At 39.2% G+C, this 25,854-nt stretch overlaps 1 protein-coding gene across 5 annotated transcripts in view; it reads left to right on the forward strand.

The window, feature by feature from the left end:
• The window catches only part of MYO5A (myosin VA), a 196,112-nt gene that overhangs the window by 50,548 nt on the left and 119,710 nt on the right, over positions 1–25,854 (forward strand). For all 5 annotated transcript variants that reach the window (XM_078079330.1, XM_078079332.1, XM_078079333.1 and 2 more), the window contains exons 2-4: positions 13,754–13,864; positions 16,879–17,050; positions 19,378–19,522. In XM_078079330.1, coding sequence (XP_077935456.1) covers positions 13,754–13,864; positions 16,879–17,050; positions 19,378–19,522 — 428 coding nt within the window. The remainder of the gene's footprint in view (positions 1–13,753; positions 13,865–16,878; positions 17,051–19,377; positions 19,523–25,854) is intronic.

The raw sequence follows: 25,854 nt of genomic DNA on the forward strand, positions 1-25,854 counted from the left end.
CAGTCCCTCCAATGCAACCCCATGGTCTAATATGAATGACATTTTGGAGCAGTTATGTGTATATTAGATAAATCCTGTCTACAGACAAAATGTGAATGATAATAGTATATGCATAATTGGGGGAGGGGAGAAGAACTAATGACAAGCAGAAGTTGTACAAGATGTGCTTTTGATTATGTTTAAAGAACTGCCAATTAGAACTAGACTATTAGAAACATGCGGTAGGGGGATGCCTGGGTGGCTCAGTCGTTAAGCGTCTGCCTTCGGCTCAGGTCCTGATCCCAGGGTCCTAGGATCGAGCCCCGCATCGGGCTCCCTGCTCAGCGGGAAGCCTGCTTCTCCCTCTCCCACTCCCCCTGCTTGTGTTCCTTCTCTCACTGTGTCTCTCTCTGTCAAATAAATAAATAAAATCTTAAAAAAAAAAAAAAACATGCGGTAGGGACAGTGACAATATAACGTAATGGTCTTTAAACTTTATCTCATTTTCTGTGTAACAACTCTCTGATGTACATATTATTTTTATTGAAGTATAGTTGAAACACAGTATTACATTATTGGTTTCAGGTGTACAACATGGTGATTCTCCAAGTCTACATGTTATGCCATGCTCACCACAACTGTAGCCACTATCTGTCACTATACAGCACAATTACAGTACCATTGACTGTTGACATATGTATTATTAATAACCAGTTTCATAATAAGGATCCTGAGAAAGGAAGTTGGGTAATTTTCTCAAGGTCACACCGTTGGAAAGTGTTAGAACCACTGGGTCTGTTGACTCCAGAGCCCATGCTCTTAATCTTGACTCTGGATTCTACACTGTCTAATTGCTTTGCTTTGTAAGTGAGAAAATTGAAATTCAAAGAGATTAAAATAAGTTAGAATGAGTAGGATGATGTGAGGCACTGTTCAAAAAAAGATTGGACCTTTCAATCTGGAAGGATAAAGAATGAACTTTTTATCTGGTGGAATCTCAGAAAGCTATGAAGCACATGAAGAGGGCAACATGGTCTTATTATATAGATAACTCAGAGGCATCTTTTGAAGCTCAAAGAAGTAGTTATAAGTCAAATAAAGGGAAGTACTTTTACACAATGGGCAGTAATAGAAGAAGCCGATTATCTGAGATATAGATTGAAAATAAAGTAAATTTAGAGTAGCTTTTATGAAGGCTGTGTAGTGAGTTAGCTGCACAGAATACTGGAAAAAAATTAGAAAGGGAAAATTAACTCTGTATGATAATAAAAATGAAAGCAATTTTAGGTGTGATGATTTTGCAATATTTTAAAATTTTAGTTTTTTATGTATTAAACTCACGGATTTTTTTTTTTTTTTTTTAATGAGAAGCCTTGGTTATAGAGGGGGAGAAGGAAATAATATCCTTCCTCACTCATCACAGACAGAATGAAATTCTTATTTCCAGGGAGATTCATGTTGGTCTTCTAGAAGGGTGTGGTCAAGTCAGTGCTGGGACACCAGCTTGACATCTGAGGAGAAGGCTGAGGGACAAGTTCTTTTGGAACCTCAGCTTGCTTGTGCTGCATTTGTCTTTCAAGATATTCTCTCAGCATATACAGTTGAAGTAACTTTTGCTCAAAAACAAATGTCCTTTATTTCATGAACTGTGAGAGTTTTCTACCTAAAATTGAGTGACAGTTGATTTTGATCTTTTTGTTACTCCTTTTGTCCTATCAGTTCCTCTCCGTCCTATTGAGAACCCACAACCAGTCAGTTGAGATGATTTTCTTTAATAATTCAGTCATACCATTTTGCACCTTAGGGCTGTCACACTTGAGGGAAAAGAGTGTACTATTGGTCTTTCCAGAAATTTGGGAATTGTTGAGTCAGTGCTTCATAACCTCAGTATCTAAATATTTCTGCTTCTTGGTTCTCTAGTCCTTGTCTCCCCATGCTGAAGGTTCAAGCATGGCCAGCAGCTCCTTGGGTCCAGCATCACTTCTGCAGCTCTCCTCTTCTTCCAGGGTAACTCTGGGGCCACCTTCTCGTTGGCACTTAGCATCCTTTTAGTTGTGCTTCCTATATATCAAATGAACACTGCAGCTTTATAGCCTAACCTGTTGTATTTGCATTTAAAAATATTAATGCTACAAAGTGGAAATTGTAGGTTTTGTTTGAACATTTTTATGGGGATTCTGTTGATCAAAAGTCTTACTCAAGCTACAGGCCGGAGGGATAGGTAGCACATAAGATATAAATGTGCAAGTTCTGTCCTTCATTTTTAAAGTAACCTCTTATAGGGCAGCCCTCTCAGGTCCCCTCCCTCTTTGGGAGCTTTGTACTCTATCATTCAATAAACTTAACTATTGCTCAGTAAACTTTGCTTTGGGGCGCCTGGGTGGCTCAGTCGGTTAAGCGTCTGCCTTTGGCTCAGGTCATGATCCCAGGTCCTGGGATCGAGCCCCGTATCGGGCTCCCTGCTCAGCGGGGAACCTGCTTCTCCCTCTCCCTCTGCCTGCCTCTCTGCCTACTTGTTCTCTCTCTCTATCTCTCTGTTAAATAAATAAATAAAATCTTTAAAAAAAAATAAAGTAACCTCTTATTGAGAAATGCTGTTTTGTTTGGGCAAACCAGCTTGTATTTTGAAGAGTGGATGACTGGGTTACCTTGGTCCACTCATGCTTATAGTTTGTAGCTAATTAAATTATTTTCAAATCTCTTCTGTGGCTTCTGTCTTGACTGGTTTTCTGTATAACATTCCTTCACATTTCATTTTTTTTTTTTTTTTTTTTTTTTTAAAGATTTTTTTATTTATTTATTTGACAGAGAGAGAGACAGCGAGAGAGGGAACACAAGCAGGGGGAGTGGGAAAGGGAGAAGCAGGCTTCCTGCCGAGCCGGGAGCCCGATGTGGGACTCGATCCCGGGACTCCAGGATCATGACCTGAGCCGAAGGCAGTCGCTTAACCAACTGAGCCACCCAGGCGCCCATTCCTTCACATTTCAAATCTGTGGAAGCTCTGTGGCTCCTAAAGACTCATCTCTTCATTTATTTATTCACTCAACAGACATCTCTTGAGCATCTGTCTGCTAACAACTGGGCCAGGTATGGAGGTGATGCCAGTGGATAAATCACAGATCTTGTCCTCAAGGAGGTCACAATCTAGTTAAAGAGATGGGCATGTGAAAAGATAATAATAATGGAATATGGCAAGTGCATAGATAGAGAGAAAAACAAGTTATTGTTGTCGGTCCAAGCAGGAGCCCCTGCCTTAACATGGTGGTCAAGGAAGGCTTCCTGGAGGTTATAACACTGAAACTGAGTTTTCAAAATGGGTTGTTGTATTTTTAAAGTTCTGCCTTATTCAAGAAAGGCTATAAATGTTTCTTTTTGACAAAGGTTTAGTAATTAGAAGAAAAGGGAAAAATGCAGAGACATTAAAAAAAAGTCAGAGGTATGGGTGAGAACAATGTATATAATAATGATCTAATGTATTTACTCAATTTTGACATGCACATTGTTTTTTTACATTAGGAATGCATCTTATCATTGGTGGGGTCTTAGATTTGATGAAATAGGACCTTCATTTATTCAATAGGTAGTTGTTGGGCATCTATTACAGATCAGACACTATATTTAGCCTTGGGTTCCAGTTTTGAGCAAAATAACACAGTCCCTGTCCTCATAGTCTTTATAGTGAAGAAGAAGTACAGGATTATATGAGAAAGCATAGCAGAGGGGCTCTATTTAGAAGGAAAGGTCAGGGAGGGTCTTCCCAAGTAACAGATATTCAAGCTGAGATGTGAAAGATAAGTAAGAATCAGTCATACAACCAGTTAGGCTAAGGGTTCCAAGCCAAGAGAAAGCATGAAGGAAGGTCTTGAGGCTTGAGGCCTCATGGATTGTTCAAGTAGTTGAAGAAAAACCAGTGCACATGGTCCTTGGTGGAGTGGAGAGAGGGGCTAAGCAGTGCAGTAGTGGGGACTCTCCTGAGATGAGGGTGGTTTTCCAAAAATTACAGCTGCCCAGTAATGCAAAACCCTAAAGGGTCATATGAATGCTTTATCCTGAGTTATTAAGGATTTTAAGCAAGGGTGAGACATCAGCAGATTTTTCCATTTCAAAACGACCACTCTGGCTGTTGAATTGGGAATTCGGGAGAGAGCTTGATAGAGAGCTATTTCCAGCATCAGGGTAAGAAATGATGGTGCTAGGACTTGGGTGTTGGCAGTGGAGGTGAAGAGAGATGGGATGAAGGTAGCTGTATGTTAGAGGTAAGACTTAATGATGGATTTGATATAAGAGTGTAGGAGAGTATGAGTTTTCTCCCAAGAGCAGCTAACGAGCTGGGTGGAGATGCCTGTCTGTTACTGAAATGGGGATACTGCAGGAAGGACAGATGTGAAGGCATGTGGAAACAAAGACATCTGTTTCGGGCTTGTTAAATTTAAGATGCCTATGAGACATCCAAATAGAAATCTTAGGTAGTTATATGGGTCTGTGGATCTGGAGTTCAATGGAAAGATCTGGACTAGAGATAGAAATTTGGGAAAAAATTGGTATTTAAACTCATGAGGGTGGGTGGAATACAGTGTAAATATAAAAATAACAGTGGTGATTTCTAATAATAATATTAATGTTAATGAAGATACCTGCTACTTATTTACTGCCTTCTATGTGCTAAGCACTGTCCTGAATACATATATTAACAAATTTAATCCTTATGATACCTCCATTTAGTAGGCATTATTATTACTCTCACTGTCGATGAGGCACAAGAAAGCCTCAGAGCTAGTAAACAACAGAACCCAAACAGTCAGGTCCTAAAGCCTGAACCCTTAATACTATATTAGAAGAGAGAACAGACCCAGCTCAGGGATCTGGGCAATTCCAACATTTAGAGGTAGGACGGAGAAGGTGGATCTGGCACAAGAAACTGAAAAGGAGTGGTAGAGAGTGATTTGAGGGAACCATGAGGATGGGATGTCTCACAAATCAGGCAAAAAATGTTCCAGGTAGGCACCAAGGTCAGTGTCAAAAGGTGCTGAAAGGTGGGCACTTAAAGGACACATAGGCATTAAATGGGTGATGAGGATGGGGGAGGGGTTTCCCAGACTTGGGGATAATGGGAGTAAAAGAGGTAGATACGGAAGAGCCACATGGGGTTTGCAGTTGTTAGAGGGTGAAGGACAAGCCAGGAACAGTGAGAGATGAAGCTGGAGAAGTTGGCAGGGGCCAGATCATGAAAGACCTGTAATGTGTCCCACCTTAGCACCAGACCATGATCTTAGCCAGAAGTGTCTGTCCCCAGAGCTGGGAGCAAAACAAAGGGAGGCGCGTGTTCTAAGTGGGAGGGAACTACATGCTTGTGTCTGCTTGTCTGCATTGTCTCCTATAGTGTAGATGTTGCCTGATTCCTTCAAAACTTACCATGTTGAGACCTTTTATTTGAGATTTAAAAATTACCCACGACTTCTTCCAGCACCAAATCATTTATCAGAATGATAGATATTCTGTGTGGGGGATATTCTGTATATTAACATGACCCTGTGTCCAGTTCTCTAAATTGGGAGCAAGTGTTAAAAATGGTAGGAAAGTGTGAGTTTTGCTTACTTGGGCAACTTTGGTCACAATCAGGAGAAAGCGATTTATTTGGATGATGTTTATTTGGATTATTTATTTGGTCTTATTCTTCCTTATACATCCTAAGCATCTTGAAGTTCAGGGTCATCCTGGGTTTGAATCCTGTCTCTCTTCTGTCATTTATTAGCTGAGTGACTTTGGGGCCAGTTATTTAACCTCTCTCAGGCTGTTTCTTGAATGAGGAACTTCTTTAATAATAATGATTATAAGGAATATTGCAAGAACTAAGTAAAAGGAAAGTGAAAGCCTAGCGAAACGAAGGCCTTGTGATGAAGATGATCAATATGGTTCCTTTCTTTGTTGGTGATTATGTTTTACCTTTGATTATTTTACTTATTTTTAAAATTTTGTAATTTATCCTCAAGTACCACTAGCTAATTATAGATGGAAGTAGTAATTTTTCTTGATGTCCATATTAAGATTGTGCTTGTAAAGGGAGACCTAGTTCCAAAAATAGTCTGTACAGAAATGTTAAAGAACTGCAGTGTCTAAAAATATTCATTCCAAAGCTCTGCCATCTCATATAAAATTCTAGAGAAATAAGATTATTTAACTTTTGCTCTTGATGGTAACAAAACATATCCAATAATTTGAAGAGGTCTTATTTTCTTCAAAAGTTTAAAATAATTTCAATGCCTACTAGCAGCTGACAAATTTGATTTACTTTTTTTTTTTTTTTTTTTTTTTAAAGATTTTATTTATTTGACAGTGAGAGATACAGCGAGAGAGGGAACACAAGCAGGGGGAGTGGGAGAGGGAGAAGCAGGCTTCCCGCTGAGCAGGGAGCCCGATGTGGGGCTCGATCCCAGGACCCCGGGATCATGACCTGAGCCGAAGGCAGACGCTTAACGACTGAGCCACCCAGGCGCCCCAAATTTGATTTACTTTTAAGTCATGCACATTTCGGGGGCGCCTGGGTGACTCAGTCAGATAAGCGTCTGCCTTCGGCTCAGGTCATGATCCCAGGGTCCTGGGATCGAGTCCTGAGTTGGGCTGTCTGCTGAGTGGGGAACCTGCTTCTGTCTCTCTCCTCCCTACTCGTGCTCTCTCCCCCTATCTCTGTCGCTATCTCTCTCTCAAATAAATAAAATCTTTAAAAAAGTAAAAAATAAACTATGCACATTTCATAGTACATGTAGGGTAACTTCAAGAGTAACAAAAAAATAAAAATAATAAATCTTAAATCAACCCTATCATTTTGTTCATTTATAGAAGTAAGCGAGGCTGGAATCATTCACCTATTAAAATTTTGGTCTTTTAGGGTGCCTGGGTGGCTCAGTTGGTTAAGCGACTGCCTTCGGCTCAGGTCATGATCCTGGAGTCCCCGGATCAAGTCCCACATCGGGCTCCCTGCTTGGCAAGGAGTCTGCTTCTCCCTCTGACCCTAACCCCTCTCATGTGCTCTCTCTCATTCTCTCTCTCTCAAATAAATAAATAAAATCTTTAAAAAAAAAATTTTTTTTGGTCTTTTAGCATCCTCATGCTAAAAAAATGCTAAAAAGAGTTTTTGCTATTATTTTCCTAAACTCATCTTTGGCAGAGCCTCATTCTATGGTCAGAGCCAATTGGAATAGTGCAGAACGGGTGCCAGGCTGATGGCTGTGGCTTTGACACATTATCTTAGATGAGACATGAAGTCTCACCTGACGACATGGACCAATTTAATAGCTGTTCCCGGTATGATACCAAGAGGAACAATTTTGGATTGGGGAGGGGAGTTTCTTATTAATAAGATCTACTGTTTTAGCAAGGGAGAAGCATGGTAAAGTGGAAAGAATGTTTGGCTTTTAGAATAGACAAAGATTTGAACCCTACCTCGACACAGAGAAAGTGCTCAATAAATGTTAGCTCTCATTCCTCACGATCTTTGATGAGTCCCACAAAGTCGGGGTGGTGTTTGTCATCTTACTCATCAGCAGCTGCGTTCTATAAGGACTGCAGCTAGGGCACAGGGCACTTCTGCTCTTCACTTCCACCCCTACCCAGAATGCACCATGTGTTCACCTGCAGCCCACCTTTGCTCTTTCCTCCCATTTTAGTGTGACCCCTTATCCTATCCTAATGCTCTGGCTTACCTTTCTTCCTATCTGTTCCCCCACTTTGCTGCTCCAGCAGATGGCTCGTGGAAGTCACATTACTTCTTTGCTTTCTGAGTGAGGAATCTGTGGTAGGGCTGGGAGTGGGGCTGTCTGTTCTAGAAATGAGGAGTAGCTTCCACTTTAAACATATGAATTATGGGGATGCCTGGGCGGCTCAGTCGGTTAAGCGTCTGCCTTCAGCTCAGATCATGATCTCAGGGTCCTGGGATTGAGCCCCGCATCGGGCTCTCTGCTCAGCGGGGAGCCTGCTTCTCCCTCTCCCTCTGTTCCTCTCTCTGCTTGTGCTCTCTCTCTCGCTCTCTCTGACAGACAAATAAATAAAATCTTAAAAAAATATGAATTATGAAGGGATGGAGACATGGGTTTGTGTTGTGGGGGAGAAGAAAGAATATTTCATTACTTCTCTACTCCCTACATGTCTGTCTCTTTCCTTCTTTCAAACCATGATTTCCTATGTAACTCAACCATCTAACGTTGCTTGCATCTTTCTCTATTTCTGGAAATTATAGACCCTTCCAGAAGATTCTGAGAGCCTCTTGCCACTACTTCTTTTAGTCTACCCTCTTAGACTATAACGTCTGAGGCCAAGAACATTCACATAACAAAGGTTCATTCACAAATTATTATAGGCAAGCCCTGTGTTAAGTGCTGAAGAGACAAGGATAAAGAAGATAGACCCCATGAGGGTAGGGATATTAGGCATGCAAAGTTTTCATTTAGTGGGATGAGAATTCTAGTGAAGATTGTATGAGGTAATGGGGACATTGAGAATGGAGTGCAGAATGATGAGGAAAGGCTTCTAAGAGGAGGTGGTACTTTAACACAGATATGAGGGATAAATAGGAGTCTGCTGGCTGAAAAAGGGAGGGATTGTGTTCCAGATGTATACATATATTTCCTCCATCTGGAACACAATCTATATACATATACATATATACATATATAATATACATGTGTGTGTGCATGCATGTGTGTATATATGTATACATATGTATATACGTGCATTATGTGCTTTAGGGTAGTAGTTCCTGATTTTTTTTTTATACCAAAACATGTTGTAAGGGTTATATGAATTACTTAGTAACCATATAGAGTATCAGGATTCAGAGGAGGGGTTGTTGATAATTCAGGATTTTTCTCCTGCTTCAGTTCATATCCTAGGACACTTACTTATGATAACTTTGTTTGAATTGTCACATAAAGCATTCATCTTTGCAAACATTCAGGAACCAAGGCAGATTCTATGTTGCTGAGCTGCTTATGATTTAATAGGGGAGCTAGGAAAGATGTGCACATGTGCTGTATGAAAAGTGAGTAATGTATGTGGGAGTTTGGGGGGAGGGGAGAGAATCACATGGGTCAGATTTTTTTGGGATTCAGGGATTGGTCATTTACTCAGTGCTGTCAGTCTTATTCCCAAAGTGACTGAGGCTTCAGAAAAACAGCTCTTGGTGCCCACACCTCGGAGTTCCTTGACTGACAAAGCACAAGTTAGCGAAATTTCTAGAGAGTCATCTGCATTAATCAAAAACCTCTTGAGTGCTGTCATTGTGAGAGGATACAAAAAGAAAGATGACTGGTGCCTCCTTATGTGTACAGGGATGGGTGTAATCCCTAAGAAGGTAGGAGGGCCATGCTAGGCCGAGCCAGCACTGTTTGCGCCACTCTCTGGAAGTACCAGTGCAAGCATGTCCCCAAAACCCACCTTTCCGGTGCTCTTCCATTAGACTGTCAGTATTAACTCATCATTGCCAGGCAGGCCTTATTCAACTGTCCTGTAGAAAGACAGATGGTTTTTATTTTCCTTGTAAGCTATTATGCAACTTAAATCTGTGCTAGCATTATTTACTCAGATTTTGCCTGTTATCGTAACATTTAGCCTGTCTCCATTTTGTCCTTACTCTCCTTTCTAATCAGGCGTTCCTTTGAATTGTCATAAATCTTCTTTGATGTGTTTACATTTTAATGTTATCTATTTTAAGCCTCTTTATCTTTCATTCATCTCCTACAGTTTGTTGGCTTTAGTCACAGTACCTCAGATTCCAAATCCTTGCTTCCCTTCTCCTGCCATTCCTACAGCAACGTTTACTCTGACTACCACTTCACAGATCTCTCTTCTCTTAGTCTCCGGCTCCTACCCCATCTCAACTGTGCTTTGTGGCCTCAGGAAAAATCCTGAGGTAGGCCTGTGAAGTTTGCCTTTGCCGCCTCTCGTCCCAGTTCTCCCACCTTTTTTCCATACCTTGTCCTACCTCTGTCTTAAATTACATCAACACAGATGTGCTGCTCACCGGCTGTGGGTGAGGGAGTTGGCCAGCCTTAGACGGGATTCCAAGAAAGGAGTATACCCTCTGGTGTGGGAGGTAGATAGATCCGTAAATAACTAAAATAAGGTCTGAGGTACCATAAATGAGATATTCGAGAGACAAAATTAGAGTAGTGTGAGTAGGAGAAAGGAATGAGGAGCACTGCAGAAAAGCCTCAACCTCTACTAGCTAATTATGACACAGCAGAGTTGCATGACATTGGACTCTCCCTTGTCTTGCTGGGAGCTGTGTCCAGTCTGATCCACTTTGGCTAGGGTTATCTTTTGCTAACTGCTTCTGTTTTCCCAGGAAATCCTGAGCAGACTTAGTGGGTATGTGTGTCCACCCCTGTGTCTGATTCCTGCCTGTCTCTTGCTGCTGTCTTCCATTTCCAGGCTCCTCATATGATCTCGGGGCCTTGTCCTCCCACTGCAGTCTTCCTGCAGTCTCGCCACTGCATGTGGCTGGACAAGTTCAGTCCTATTTCTCAGGGCTGCTGTGTGTATTCTCATTGGGGGCCTAGGGCAGAAGGAGAAAGTAGGGTTGGAGGTGACAGAGGCAATAGGAAGGGGCATTGTCAGGTTGGAATTTCTCTCGGTTTCAGCAACTAAGGTATGTATATATATGTGTATATATATATGTACACTTCCCAGACTGACCCAGTTCTGGTATAGTTGTTTTTGCAGAGTCACCAATCTCATCGGTTAAGATGGAAAAGAACCATAAAAAGACATTGGTAATAATAGGCTGAGTTCTGACCTATTTCTCCTTGGATACTTTCCCAAGAGATAGAGATAGGATAATGGGGAATTTGGTTATCAGGATGGTGTTTGGTGTTTAAATACCTTGCCTGTGGTGAGAGTGAGGGCCGTAGCCTCCCTGTCCTATCTGTGAGTGTTGTTAACTCCTAGCTCTTGGAACTCTGGCCTTTGAAAAAGTATGCACTCAAGTGTTTCCAAAACCCTTGTGGAAATCGGAGCTGGAACTTGCTATTGACAAATCACAGGAAGGTGCATCTTTCTAGATTTAGTTAAAAATCTCCTATTTAGAGCAGGTCAGTTATGCTCCTACAAACTCACTTAGACCCATTTCGCTTTTTTGTGCTTTCATCAGTCAGGGTAGTAGGTCATTTCATGACTCTGAATCTCGCATATTACATATCTCTTCTGGAACCAGTAAATCCTTCCAGAGAAAGTCGTAGAAATACTGGCTTTCTGAAGTGAGCTTCAGAGTGGGAGCAGTTGGTACACAGAAATGTTTATTGAATAAGTAACATTTTAGTAACCTCTAGTAAATTTAGTAACAACTATTACTCAGTTTATGGACTGTGTAACTGGGAAGAAAGTTGTAAAACAAATTGCAGTAACATATTTACAAATAACATTAGCAATCATTTCTCATGGAATACACACTTGGTAACAATCTCAACCTGTACTTACATATTGGTTTATGCTTTTCACAAGGTTTCTATGTATGAAAGCCCTTGAGATGATCTCAATGAGTACTGCTGTCATCCCCATTTTACAGATGCCTGAAATAAAGGCTAAGATGCCAGTATGGTAGTAGCTGGGATTAGAACTCATAACCTAGTTTAGTACTCTTTCTTTTGCACACTGTTCAGACAAAAAGTTTTCACGAATCTGTAATAATAAGAGAAAAGTAAAGCAATGGCAAGTTTTTTTTTTTTTTTACCATACTACTTTTATTCAATTTAAGATGCCCTTTATTCTGAGATTCTTTCATTAAATACTAAGTGCCCAGCTCTGAGCCAGCTCTGTACACAGGCACTTGATACAGTGTTGAACAAGGCAGACAGGGAGCTTGTTCTAATGGAGGAGGAGAAATAATAAATAAGTAAACAAGTGACCATTTAACAGTAAGTAAGTGCAGGTAGCAATAAGAGCTTGAAGAAAATAAAGTAGAGAAAGGCTGGTGGCGGTGGTATGTTTCTATGTGATATATTCCTGAAAATGAACATCAAGCTTTAATGTACATAAAAGGAGATTCCTTCCTGAGGAATCCAAGCAATCATAAAATTTCTTCAGGGTGGTGTTTGGAGGACTCATTCATGTTAATATGTATTTTTCTTTTTCTTCAGAATTGACCTAAAGTCCAAAATTGGCTTAAGTCCAGAGAGTGTCTGGTTGAGGCTAAAGATTTGCTGCTTCGGGAACCCTGATGATTGATTACCAGACATTTCATGATATTGAGGCTATGAGAGCCAAACTTATTGTTGGTCAGATATACCATTTTCACTCATCTTTATGTAATAACGAAGGCAAAACACTAGACAACAATACTTTCTTAATTTTTTTTTTTAAATTAGCAGCAGAACTTTCTTCAAAGAAAATTCCAGATGCCCAGTCTATAAAACAGTTGTGGCTTCAAGCCACAAGCTTACTGTCCTCTTTTCCACACCTTAATGGCCTCTGAGGAATAGATGAGAAGTCACTAAGTCTTTGCCTAACACAGGATGGAAACCCCAATCAAAAATTCAAATCGTAAATCCTGTCATGAAAGGATAGCTGTGGGGGCGCCTGGGTGGCTCAGTCGTTAAGCGTCTGCCTTCGGCTCAGGTCATGATCCCAGGGTCCTGGGATCGAGCCCCGCATCCGGCTCCCTGCTCGGTGGGAAGCTGCTTCTCCCTCTCCCTCTGCCTGCCGCTCTGCCTGCTTGTGCTCTCTCTCTCTCTGTCAAATAAATAAATAAAACGTTTAAAAAAAAAATAGCTGTATTATTGAAGCTGGCAGAGCCGCTGTATCAAGCTTCACAATCATGTTTTGTGATTTTTTGAAAGTCCACATTCAGTGAAAAAATAGATTTATATTTATATTTTTACCTAAAATTATATTTTCAGGTAGCATTGATTATATAAAGAAAATTCAAACTTTAATTGTAGCTTTGTAGCTGTTTACTCAGAGCATACGTTTTCCTCCAGTTTTTTTTTTTTTTTTTTGCAAACGGGGTTCTCTTTATTTATTTATTTTTTATTAAATTTTTTTATTGTTATGTTAATCCCCATACATTACATCATTAGTTTTAGATGTAGTGTTCCATGATTCATTGTTTGTGCATAACACCCAGTGCTCCATGCAGAACGTGCCCTCTTTAATACCCATCACCAGGCTAACCCATCCTCCCACCCCCCTCCCCTCTAGAACCCTCAGTTTGTTTTTCAGAGTCCATCGTCTCTCATGGTTCGTCTCCCCCTCCGATTTCCCCCCTTTCATTCTTCCCCTCCTGCTATCTTCTTCTTTTTTTTTTTCTTCTTAACATATAATGTATTATTTGTTTCAGAGGTACAGATCTGAGATTCAACAGTCTTGCACAATTCACAGCGCTCACCAGAGCACATACCCTCCCCAGTGTCCATCACCCAGTCACCCCATCCCTCCCACCCCACCCCCCACTCCAGCAACCCTCAGTTTGTTTCCCTCCAATTTTATTGAGATATAATAGACATATAGCACTGTATAAGTTTAAGGTATTATGTATTTAAGGGTATTATGTATTATGAAATTATTACCACAATACAGAGCATACTTTTCATATAATGTGGGCATGATGGTACTACTGGGACTAAAGTACTTTTCAACTACTAATTTAAAAATTAAATTTCATATTGGCCAAGGTTTATTCTTTTGTAAATTGTTTCATTATAAATAAATGATGATGTGTTTATATATTATTGTAAAGTAATTGGTTTGCTAGTTTAATTTTTTTTTTTTCCTGTTTGTCTTCTAGTTTGCCAGAGTTTGGATACCTGATCCTGAGGAAGTTTGGAAGTCAGCAGAGCTGCTCAAAGATTATAAACCAGGAGATAAAGTCCTCCTGCTTCACCTTGAGGAAGGAAAGGTAAAAATTTTGCTTTTATTTGTTGTCATTGGCATAAAGTGAAGTGAATTCAAAAGTGTGAGTTTGTTGTGACATACCTGACTTCAGTTGGAAGTTAAATTTTGAATTAATCTAATGTTTTCACTTACTAAATTAAAAAAAAAAAGAGCAAACTCAATTTTCTTTCCCAATGGGTTAATGAAAATGGCAGAACTTTAAAAATCTGTATTTTGGTCTATGAATTTATTCTGATTAGGTTTAGATTCACTTCTAATCCTCCCAAAGATGTGCCTGTTTATTTTGCCTAGGCTAGCATTAATTTCATAGTAGCTAAGAAAACATTGCTTAAGGAGCCAGTCTGAGATTTGATATTTGCTGGACCTAATCATTTGAAAAATATTTACTGACAAACTATCATGTATAAAGCAGTTTGCCAGCAACCAGAAAAACATAAAACCAATTGTGTCTCTATACTTTCCTGTCTGCATTCACTGCATGGGTAGACACATCTTAGTTCTACCTTTTTGACCTCTCCATAGCATTTGACAAGGCATGTCACACTGTTTTCTTAAAAACCTTTGTGATACTAATTTTCCCTTAACAACTTCTAGTCTAGCCAGGGAAACTAGCTACAAATACACGAAAAGTTACATAAACCATAGGATCTAAAGAGTAGTTCAACACCACAGGGGCTCCTGGGTGGCTCAGTTGGTTGGGTGACTGCCTTTGGCTCAGGTCATGATCCTGGAGTCCCGGGATTGAGTCCCACATCGGGCTCCCTGCTCAGTAAGTGTAATAAACACTTACTATGTGCCAGGCATAGTTCTAAGTGTTTTACTTGCTATAACCCATTTAATCCTCACAACAATCCTATGAAGTGGGGCTGTTGTTATTACCGCTTTATGGGTAAAGAAATTAGGGCTCAGAGGGATTGCTCAAGATTATACAGGTATTAAGGGACAAAGCTGGGATTTTAAGCCAGAAAATTTGTCTTCATGATTTCTGCTCATAACCACTCTGCTATGTTGTAAAGATAGTAATGACTTTAGGATGCCTAAGAGGGAAATTTCATTATGGTCTGCTTTGTCAAGGAAGGCATCAAGAAGGAAGAAGGATTTTGACTGAATTTTAAAGGTAGAGAGAACTTGGATTGACAAGGAGAAAGGGGGTAGACCGTATGAGAATTGGAATGTATTCTGGAGATAGTGAAGGTAACAGGCTGAGTGGGGCAGAGATTTAGAAAGATGTATGTTCTAGTTCCAGGCTCACATATTAAAGTATCTGCTATATAGCATGTTCAGAAGTGGCAGAAGGTGCTCTCTGACATCAGTGTTAGGTAAGAGAAATAGATATATTTATGAATAGTATGGCATATGATATGATAAGTAAAAGCAAGGAACAAAAGTAGAACAGAGTTGGGGAGTGACCAGGCAGGCTGGTGAAGGTAAGGGGTCAGGGAGGCATGGTCTGAAGAATGAATAGGCGAGGGGAAGTGCATTTCAGGGATCCAGAAAAGCATCTGCAAAGGCAGGGAGGTATGCACAATAATGTGTGTTTGGGGAACTACACAAGTTCCATGTTGTTAGGATGTGAAGTAAGAGTACAGGACTGGCAAGAGGAGGAGGCTGGGCACCACATCGAAGAGGGCCTGGTGATCATCCTAAAACTCTTGGACTTCAAGTGATATGTGATGGGGAGTGATTGTAGTATTTTTAAAACAGAGGAAGGATGCTGGATTTGTGTTTTAGAAAGGACTCATTGGTGGTCGCATGGAGGATGAATTTCAGGAGAGCAAAACAGAGGCAAGATTAGTTGGGAAGAAGGCAGAAGGCAGGGAAGAATTAGGGGAGGGCCTTGAATGCCAAATTAAAGAATTAATTTATTCAACTACTCTGTGTTAGGCACAACATTTGGCACTGTGAGCTATATTTTCTTAGGTTAATTCTCATAACAACCCTGTAGATTGGTAGGTAATATTATAACTATTTTCCAAATAAGGAAACCAAGGCTCAGAGACATTAAGTAGTTCTGCCAGAGATTGCGTAGCCAGAAGTGGCTTTTGTGTATTGCAGGGATCAGTGCAAGGATCAGTTTGGGGAAGGACATTATATCCATAATAAACAGGCAGGTAGAAGTCGAGGGGCAGATGGTAAATTCCTCTCCATCTAGCATAGTTCATTCCAGCCTATTTTGAATATTTGACCTCTGTATATCTCTTCAATATTAAGAAAAGTGGCTTTTTACAAAACCAGCTAGTCCTTCTCTACAATTAAATTTCATTTTTTTTCCCTTTTTTACTTGTCATATGTTATATGCCCTTAATGCATGGTTGAGTGACAATTTGCATGCTTGGCTTTTCCATAAAGCCGTATTTCCTTGGCTTTAAAGTGAGTAGTGCTTCTTAAATTCTTAATCTCAGGGTCATGAGTTCAAGCCCAGCCTGGGGCCTACTTAAAAAAAAAATTAAAACCCAAAACTTCTGGTTCAGTAACTGGGTTAAAAAAGTCTAAACTTACCTCTGAAACCAATGATACATTATATGTTAATTAATTGAATTTACATTAAAAAATGGAAAAATAAAAAAATATTTAAAAAAGTCTAAACTTCTCAAACTATATTAGCAAAAATTCTTTTTTTTTTTTTTTAAATTTTGTTTTATTTATTTGACAGAGAGACACAGCGAGAGAGGGAACACAAGCAGGGGGAGTGGGAGGGAGAAGCAGGCTTCCCACCGAGCAGGGAGCCTGATGTGGGGCTCGATCCCAGGACCCTGGGATCATGACCTGAGCCGAAGGCAGACGCTTAACGACTGAGCCACCCAGGCGCCCCAGCAAAAATTCTTAATACAAGTCAATACATCTAGTGAAAAAGAAGACTTCCATTTCCACCAGTTCTGTGGCTTTGGAAGGTGCCAGGAAAAGAATGCATTTAATAGCTGAGAAGCATATCAGGAATCGAAAATAAGCAAAATATATAAGCCTGTTTTAATTTTATTGCCATGATTTATCCAGATGCTGTATCTTATGCATTTTTAGGATTTGGAATATCGTCTAGATCCAAAGACCAAGGAACTGCCTCACTTGAGAAACCCTGACATCCTCGTGGGTGAGAATGACCTCACAGCCCTCAGCTATCTTCATGAGCCTGCTGTGCTCCACAATCTCAGAGTCCGCTTTATTGACTCCAAACTTATTTATACATATTGTGGTAAGTGTGCTTTGCTGTCTGAGTGGACCATGAACTCTCTCCTCTAATGGACATAGCCACGGAATTATTGTGCATGGGGAAAGAAGGCTGCAGTTGGATTTTCTCCTAGAGAGAGAATCACTAAAGAGTTATCAAAAAAGATTTACCATGTTCATTAGCTAGTTGCATTTTGTGCTGAATAAGCTCTTTTGTGAACTTACATAATTTTGCTCAGAAAAAAAAAAGAGAACTGAACTGGGCCCATCTTTTAGAGCTTCTTCCTCCCAGAGAAGTCATTTGACAAATTCAGTGACAGTTTGCCAGTTACTTTCATCTCATACAACTCGTACAAGAACTGTTACATAAAGAGTAGATGTTCAAAGACTTATCTTTGTGGTGCAGGTTCAAGAAGTTTAGTGTTCTCGGGACGCCTGGGTGGCTCAGTCAGTTAAGCGTCTGCCTTCAGCTCAGGTCATGATCCCAGGGTCCTGGGATCGAGTCCCACGTCGGGCTCCTTGCTCAGCAAGGGGCCTGCTTCTCCCTCTGCCTGCCTCTGTCTCTCTGATAAATAAATAAAATCTAAAAAAAATAAAAAATAAAAAAATAAAAAAAGAAGTTTAGTGTTCTCTTGTTCTCAATGCAGGACTGACGACTCACAGTAACTGTTCTTGCTTGATGTACTGGCGTGGGCCCATGCTCGTTGCGGTATTAGCTGCCAGTGACCCAGCTCAGGATTCTTTTTCTTTCTCTTAGAAATTAAGCATGTGTTTTTGGGTTTTTTCCTCTTTTCCTTCTTTTGTCTCTCTCTTTTTTTTCTTAACCTTATTTTCTCCCTTGTCCCTGGCTCTTTTCTCTACTGACTTATCTTTCTTTCGCTGATTACTCTCCTCTGGGCTCAGGTCTGGGATTTCATTCATTTTCTTCTCAGTCTGTTTGCTTGGGTGACCAACTCAGCGCTCATCATTTCTTCCTTACTCCCCTGCTTTGGACAGAGACAGCTGTCTTCTCTTCTTAAAGGAATTTATACCTCTTGTATCCTTGATACTAACTCTTTTTCTTCCCTGTCTATGAACCAAATATTTCTGTTTCTCAATTTTCATTTTTCCATTTATCTTTTTCTTGCACATATGTTACCTTCTTGGTGAAGCCTCCCCGGCCTGCCTTATCTAAATCATAAACCCCTACTCCCCTCCTTAGTTTCCGTCTTTTTTTTTTTTTTTTAAGATTTTATTTATTTATTTGACAGAGACACAGCGAGAGAGGGAACACATGCAGGGGGAGTGGGAGAGGGAGAAGCAGGCTTCCCGCCGAGCAGGGAGCCCAATGCGGGGCTCGATCCCAGGACCCTGGGATCATGACCTGAGCCGAAGGCAGACTCTTAATGACTGAGCCACCCAGACCCCCAGTTTCAGTGTTCTTTTCTCTGTTTAATTTTTCTCCTTTTTCTTTCTACTACCTAACCTGTGATATTTATTTTTTCTTATCTTGTTAATTGTCTGAATTTCCCACTAGAATATAAGGGCTATGAGAATAAAGATTTGTCTTTTTTTGTTTACTGTTATAAACCTAGCACTCAGAAAAGACTTGAGGAATACTTGGAGCTGAATTAATATTTGTTGAATGAAGGAGTTCATTAAGTTAATATATACCTACTATAAAATTTAAGGAAATACAAAGAAAAGTATAAAGAAGGAAAAATAATTACATGTAATTCACTACTGAAAAATAACCAGTATTATGTTGACATATCCTATATGTGTGTGTATGTGAGAAAGTATAAATAGATATGAAATTGGAATTAGTTTATATAATTTTTTTTTTTTTAGTCTATATAATTTTGTGTCATCTTTTCCTATGACATTTAATATTCTTTAAAAACATAATTTGTGGTGGTAGTATAATAGTCTGTCATATGATGTAACAAAATATTTGGTTACTCTTCCTTTATTATATATTCTGTTTGATTCTACTTTTCACTCTTGTGAATAATATTATGACAAACATCTTTATGAAAAAAACCTTTGCTTGAATGTCTGATTATTTTACTTGGATAAATTTCTAGAAGTGAATTTTTTTATTTAAATATTATGAAAATATTTAAAGTTCTTTTAACATTGTCATAGTTTTTATTTTTAATACCTTAGGCCAGTTTTTAAATGGTGTTTTAGTTAGGTCTAGGTGTAATAGGCTCAGAGGCAAAGGCTATGATATATTTTGATCTTTAACAATTTGTTCAAGATTAATTGAAATCAAAATTTGTGTTAAGTCTGATTCTCACTTCACCAAGTTTGATATGTCCATTAGTATATCATTAACTTCTTCTTTTGCTTTTTTTACGCCTCCCCCAGGTATAGTCCTAGTAGCTATAAATCCTTATGAACAGCTGCCTATTTATGGAGAAGATATTATTAATGCCTATAGTGGTCAGAATATGGGTGATATGGATCCACATATCTTTGCAGTAGCTGAAGAAGCTTACAAGCAAATGGCCAGGTTGGTGGAAGCTCTATTTATTTTTTCATGACTCTTATTAGTTGTGATCGTTTCTTCTTTGCTGAGTCACAGATATTTTGAAACACAGTGAAGAGCAACTGGTAAATTATTATTAAATAAACAGCCTTGACTATTTCAGATGGCCTGCATTATTATTAAAATAATATTTATAAAAGGACATATTTATAAAAGGACATATAGTTTTTAAAAACTGCCTGTGGAATCTCCTCCCGATCCTGTGACTATGCAAGGACAGATGTTATGTTTACAGATGAGAGGATCAAGGATTGGTGGTTTTAAGTGATACGCCCACTATCCTTCAGCTAATGAATGACAGACTAGAAATAAAAGGCCTAAGAGCAAGAAGAATCTGTCTGTATCTTAGAGAATTAAATATCAAGGAAACTGTGAATTTAATGTTACTCTTATGTTCTAGAGACCAGTGATCCTGAACAGCATCAGTAAAATGTCTTTGATATTAACCATGGAAGCCTAACGTTTTGAGAGTAGAAAACCAGAGAAAAAAAGCTACTTTCAAGGCTAGATTTTACTCTTAATAATGTAGTATAATGTAAATCAAAACTATGGATGTATAGAATAGTATACATTTAACTCATTTCTCCAGTCTTCAGGTAAGAACCAGCATATTATAAATACGATGTGGGAAACCCTCAAGCAATTTATGAAGTGGAGAGAAAAGTAATACTGCAGAGGTTTTATTTTCTCCTTTCCAACCAGGGAGAGTGTTTGTACATAATTGGGCCAGCATGTGACAGAAATTTAGAATTATTTCATTGACAGAGTTCATAGAAGTCATTATGCCCTTTTATTAATAAAATATTATTACTTCTAATAATCATTAACAATTATTAAGTACTCTCTCTGTGCAAGGTGCTGTTTAATTGCCTTCCATTTTGTTAAGTAATTTTATCCTCACAGCAACCTTCTGAGGTTGGTATTATTATTATTATTATTATTATTATTTTTAAAGATTTTATTTATTTGAGAGAGAGAATGAGAGAGAGAGAGCACATGAGAGGGGGGGAGGGTCAGAGGGAGAAGCAGACTCCCTGCTGAGCAGGGAGCCCGATGTGGGACTTGATCCTGGGACTCCAGGATCATGACCTGAGCCGAAGGCAGTCGCTTAACCAGCTGACCCACCCAGGCGCCTGAGGTTGGTATTATTATTAATCTTCATTTTACAGATGAGAAAACTTAATCACTGAGAAGTTATTTAACCTTCCTAAGGCCACATAACTAGGAATACTAGCTTTCAAATTCCATTAGTCTAACACTATGAAATATTATCATATTAGATATAAAATGACTAAATATAGTTTTGTACTGCATTACATGCTGTATTATAGCAGATTCTGTTATAAAATGGGAATGAGTGTCAAAAGTGTAAGAAAGGGTACTTTTTTTAAGGATTTATTTATTTGAGAGAGAGAGTACATGCATATGAGTGACGGGGAGGGGCAGAGGGAGAGACTCTTGAAGCAGACCCCCCGCTGAGCGTGGAGCTCCATGGGGAGGGGAATTGGCAGCCGGGGGGTGGGGGGTGCTCAATCCCACAACCCATGAGATCATGACCTGAGCCAAACCTAGAGTTGGCCGTTCAACTGACTGAGCCACCCTGATGCCCCAGAAATGTTACTTTTTTAAGCTTTTAAATTCCATCTATTTGCATAATTTTTTCTCTACAATGAGGAAAGCCCACCAATATTTGATTTGTATAGTACTGGAGCATTCGATACAATGTTAGCACCACACAAGTACAGCCAGAGAACTACCAGGCAGAGAGGGAATTGTGTGGAGTGTCAGGACCTAAAAATTGTCTCTGAAAAATGTTATACTGTTCCTAGAGAATGATATGACTTCTTTGAAAATACTAATATTAAATATGAAAGTTTGGTTCTTAGCATTTTTGTGACAGGAAATCCAAGAAGAGTGTTAGATTTATATGACTATTTCTGGCTTTTCAACCCTGGATTTACTCTGTTTCCTAATATCCCCCCGCCCCCCATTATTCCCCTGTGACTCAGACAGTCAATGTGATGACTGCAGGTTTGCTTGTTTCTTTTCCCTTTGCTCAGTTTTGTTTTTTAGGCAGTTTTAAAATACGCTTCAATCAGTTATGATAAGTTCACCATTTATATGAGTAAATCTGTACACATAAAATGTGCTGCAACAGCTAAATAGACCATGTCTCTTAGGCATAATGTTGGAGATAGATATTGCAGGCTCCTTTCTTATCATCTTTTCCTTGCCGAGTGAGATGTGCCGTATTTACCAGATATGAAACCTGGAGTTTCACATTGCCGGTACTCCTAGAGGCCCCTTACATCTTCAGGGAGTGTATAGTCACTTGTTCAGTAGACCTTTACTGCACACCATCCACATACTGTCCTGGGCATGGGGGACACAACAGCAAACAAGTGAGACAAAATAGACAAAAATTCTTACCCTCATGAAGTGAGGCATGATAAACAAAAGTAAATAAGATACACAGTTTGTCATATATTAATAAGTGCTATCCTGGAAAATAAAGTTAGAAAAGTAGATAAGGAATGCTAGGTGGGCCAGAGGGCATATGTACTAGGCTAGGGGAAAGCCTCATTGTAAAGCTGCCTCCCCCCCCCCCACTTTTTTTCCAAACTTCAAAAAAAAAAATCTTAAACTTACAAAAAGGTTGGAAAAATAGTACACAGAGGTACTATACACCCTACATCCAGTTTCCCCAAATGTTAACATGTTACATAGCTATGGTAAATAATTGAAACCAGGAAATTCACATTGATATAATACTATTAAGTAATCTGAAAATCTTGTTCACATTCATCATTTCCCCTCTGATGTCCTTTTTCTGGTCTAGGATCCAATCTAGAATCATACATTGCACTTAGTTCTGTCTCCTTAGGCTCCTTCAATCTAGGACCATCCATTAATCCTCTTTCCTTTCATGGCTTTGACACTTTAGAAGAATATTAGCCAGCTATCTTGTAGGCCTTGAGGGCACAGCAGTAGAAAAATTAGGCAAAACAGACTGCAAAAATCCTTCCCCCCCGAAAGTTTAAGGTTTTCTCCTAATTAGGTTGAGGCTAGCAATGCGCTTCATGCAGGAACCTCACAGAAGTGACGTGCCCTTCATCATATAGAGGAAACACAAGGTGCCAATTACTGGCGATGTTAAGTTTGATCACTTGGTTATGGCGTTATCTTCCAGATTTCTCTACTATAATTACTATTTTAAACTTTGAAATTAATAAGTATATTATGGGAAAATACTTTGAGATCGTGCATATATCCTGTTTCTCATCATACTTTTACTTTACTAATTTTAACATCCATTGATGATTCTTGCCTGCAACAGTTTATTACTGTGGTGTTTGTCAAATGGTCATTTGCTATTTCCATCATTCCTTCTCCAGGTATGAATAGGAATTCTACTCTTAAGGAAGAGCTATTCCTTTCCCCCCATTTAGTATTTACTTAGTGTTTATTTGTATCAATATGGACTCATGGATATTTATTTTATTCTGTGGATTATTCTCCATTACTATTATTATTTATTTTGTTCAAACTCTCTCAGAGTTGGCCCTTGGGAGCCCTTTCAAGTGTCCTTTCAACAGTCCTCCATTGTTTTTTGATCATTTCCTTACTTTCTAGCACCACGTGGCTCATTTTCTAATTTCCTTGCCCCAGTCCTGGAATTAGCCATTTCTTCAAGGAGCCCTGGTTCCTTTTTGGGAAGATCTGTCTGCTAGGCGTGCTCATTACCACTGGGGCATCATCTCTAAGCCCAGTACACAGGGCTAGGAAATATATGTTTCCCCTAGCCTCACCAACAGAATGTGTTGTCATACTTTTAAAATTTCACCATACTGACAGGTGAGAAATGGTATCCCAGTTTTGTTTTGATTTGCCTTTCTCTAAATATGAGACAGTTGCACATCTTTCCATACACACACACACATCTATGTCTATTTTAATGTCTATCTCTATATATTTTAAAAAACATGAGTTCATATTGATATATCCAATTCCAGTTCAACACCACAGATTTAATTTTTGTATTCTCTTTTTCCTTCTTTTCCTTCTTTTTTTGGTCTTGAGAAACTTGGCTCTTATTATCCACAATATATTTACTTCTTTGCTGAATCCTAGAATACTCAAAAAGTAGTTTAAGAAATATTAACCCGCAACCCTGTGAAAAGCAAATTTACCACTCAAGCACAATATTTGTGTCCAATTCATTTTGTCTCTAGCCTTATAGAATATAGTTAAAGTTCTGATTTCCAAAGTTACTTAGGTTAGTTCTTGTCTTACCCACTTTATTAGTTTATTCAACCACTTTCCCATATATGGTCCTTCAGATTGTTTTCATCATTCTGCAATTATAAACAATGCTATAGTGCATAACCTTGTATATATGTATTTCTGTATTTTAAGAAATGTAGCTTCAGGTAAGTTGCTAAAAGTGGCATTGCTAGGTCAAAAGGTAGGTGTAAATGTAGTTTTGTAGGTATTGCCAAATTCCTTCTAGAAGAGTTGTACTGGTTTGTATTTCTGCCAAAAATGTTCAAGAGTCCTTGCTTTCCCATAGCCTCATCAACAAAAAAATGTGTAGTCTTTTTAGTTTTTCACTATCCAATGATATCTCAGTGTTGTTTTCATTTGTATTTCTTTAAATATGAGTGAGTTTGAACATCTTTTCATATGTTTTAGAGCCATTTTATTAATGCATTAGTCTCTTTGTTTATGTGGTGAACTGTCCACTCATGTCTGTTTCAATTTTTCTATTGTGTTTTCAGTCCTTTGATCCTCAATTTTAAGAGTTTTATTTTTTTATTTATATTTTTTTAAGTTTCTTTCTTTCTTTCTTTTTTTTTTTAAGATTTTATTTATTTGACAGAAAGAGACACGGTGAGAGAGGGAACACAAGCAGGGGGAGTGGGAGAGGGAGAAGCAGGCTTCCCACCGAGCAGGGAGCCCGATGCGGAGCTCGACCCCAGGACCCTGGGATCATGACCTGAGTTGAAGGCAGACGCTTGACGACTGAGCCACCCAGGCGTCCTTTAAGAGTTTTAAAAAATATGTTAGGAATATTGGCCCTTTGCCTGTGGTATATAAGCAAATATCCCCCCACCCCCATTTATAAGTTTTGTTTTGATTTTGTTTATGTTTTTTTTCCCCTGCAAAATAATCAGTCTTTTTTTTAGTTACTCTGGATTTTGAGTCATTGTTAAAAACCTTTCCCTATATCAGGATAAAAGAGAAATTCATCCATGTTTTCTTCTAGTCTTGTATTGTTTTATAATATACTTTTAGATCCCTGATTCCATTGAAGTTTATTCTTTTGTATGATATGAGATATGGATCTAAATTTATCTTTTTTCCAAATGGCTACCTCCTTATCCCAGCATCACTTATTAAGAAACCCATTTTGCCCCAGTTCTTTTAGATGCCATTTAGCATATCCTAGGTTTTCTCTTTTTTTTTTTTAAAGATATTATTTATTTGACAGAGAGAGACACAGGGAGAAAGGGAACACAAGCAGGGGGAGTGGGAGAGGGAGAAGCAGGCTTCCCGCCCAGCAGGGAGCCCGATGCGGGGCTCGATCCCAGGACCCCGGGATCACAACCCGAGCCGAAGGCAGACGCTTAACGACTGAGCCACCCAGGCACCCCGTTTTCTCATGTTTTTGGATTAACTTCTTGTCTCTGTTCTTTTCACCTCCCTTTGTCTATTCATGTCCTAGTACCACATTGTTTTAAATATAGTGGCTTTATAGTATTTTTTTTTTTAAAGTAGGCTCCATTGCCCAGTGTGGAGCCCAATGTGGGGCTTGAAATCACGACCCTGAGATTAAGACCTGAGCTGAGATCAAGTATCTGACACTTAATCGACTGAGCCACCCAGGCACCCCTTTATAATATTTTTAAATGTTTGGTATCATTAAACCCTCTCACAGTTTGTCCTTTTCATTATTTTCCTGGCTATCCTTAGATGTTTGTTTTTCCATACAGACTTTTGCATCAACTTATCTAACTCCATAAAAAATAAAGCTGTCTTTTGAGTAATAACATGAAGGAAGGATAAAGCAAGTCATTCACATTTCTGGGGAAGAATATTCCAGGCAGGGAGATCACCAACTGCAAGGACAGTACAAGGCCATGTGGGGTATCGTAGCAAATTTGACTTCTTCTCTGGGTGTGAGTTTTGAGCAGAGGAATGGCCTGATCTTGCAGCTATGATAAAAATCGACCATAGATTGCTGCCAAAAATGCATATCCTGAATCTAATCAGGAGGAAACACCAGAAAAACTGAA

The sequence above is a fragment of the Halichoerus grypus genome, chromosome 8 (genome assembly GCF_964656455.1).
Source record: "Halichoerus grypus chromosome 8, mHalGry1.hap1.1, whole genome shotgun sequence".
Lineage (NCBI taxonomy): Eukaryota > Metazoa > Chordata > Mammalia > Carnivora > Phocidae > Halichoerus > Halichoerus grypus.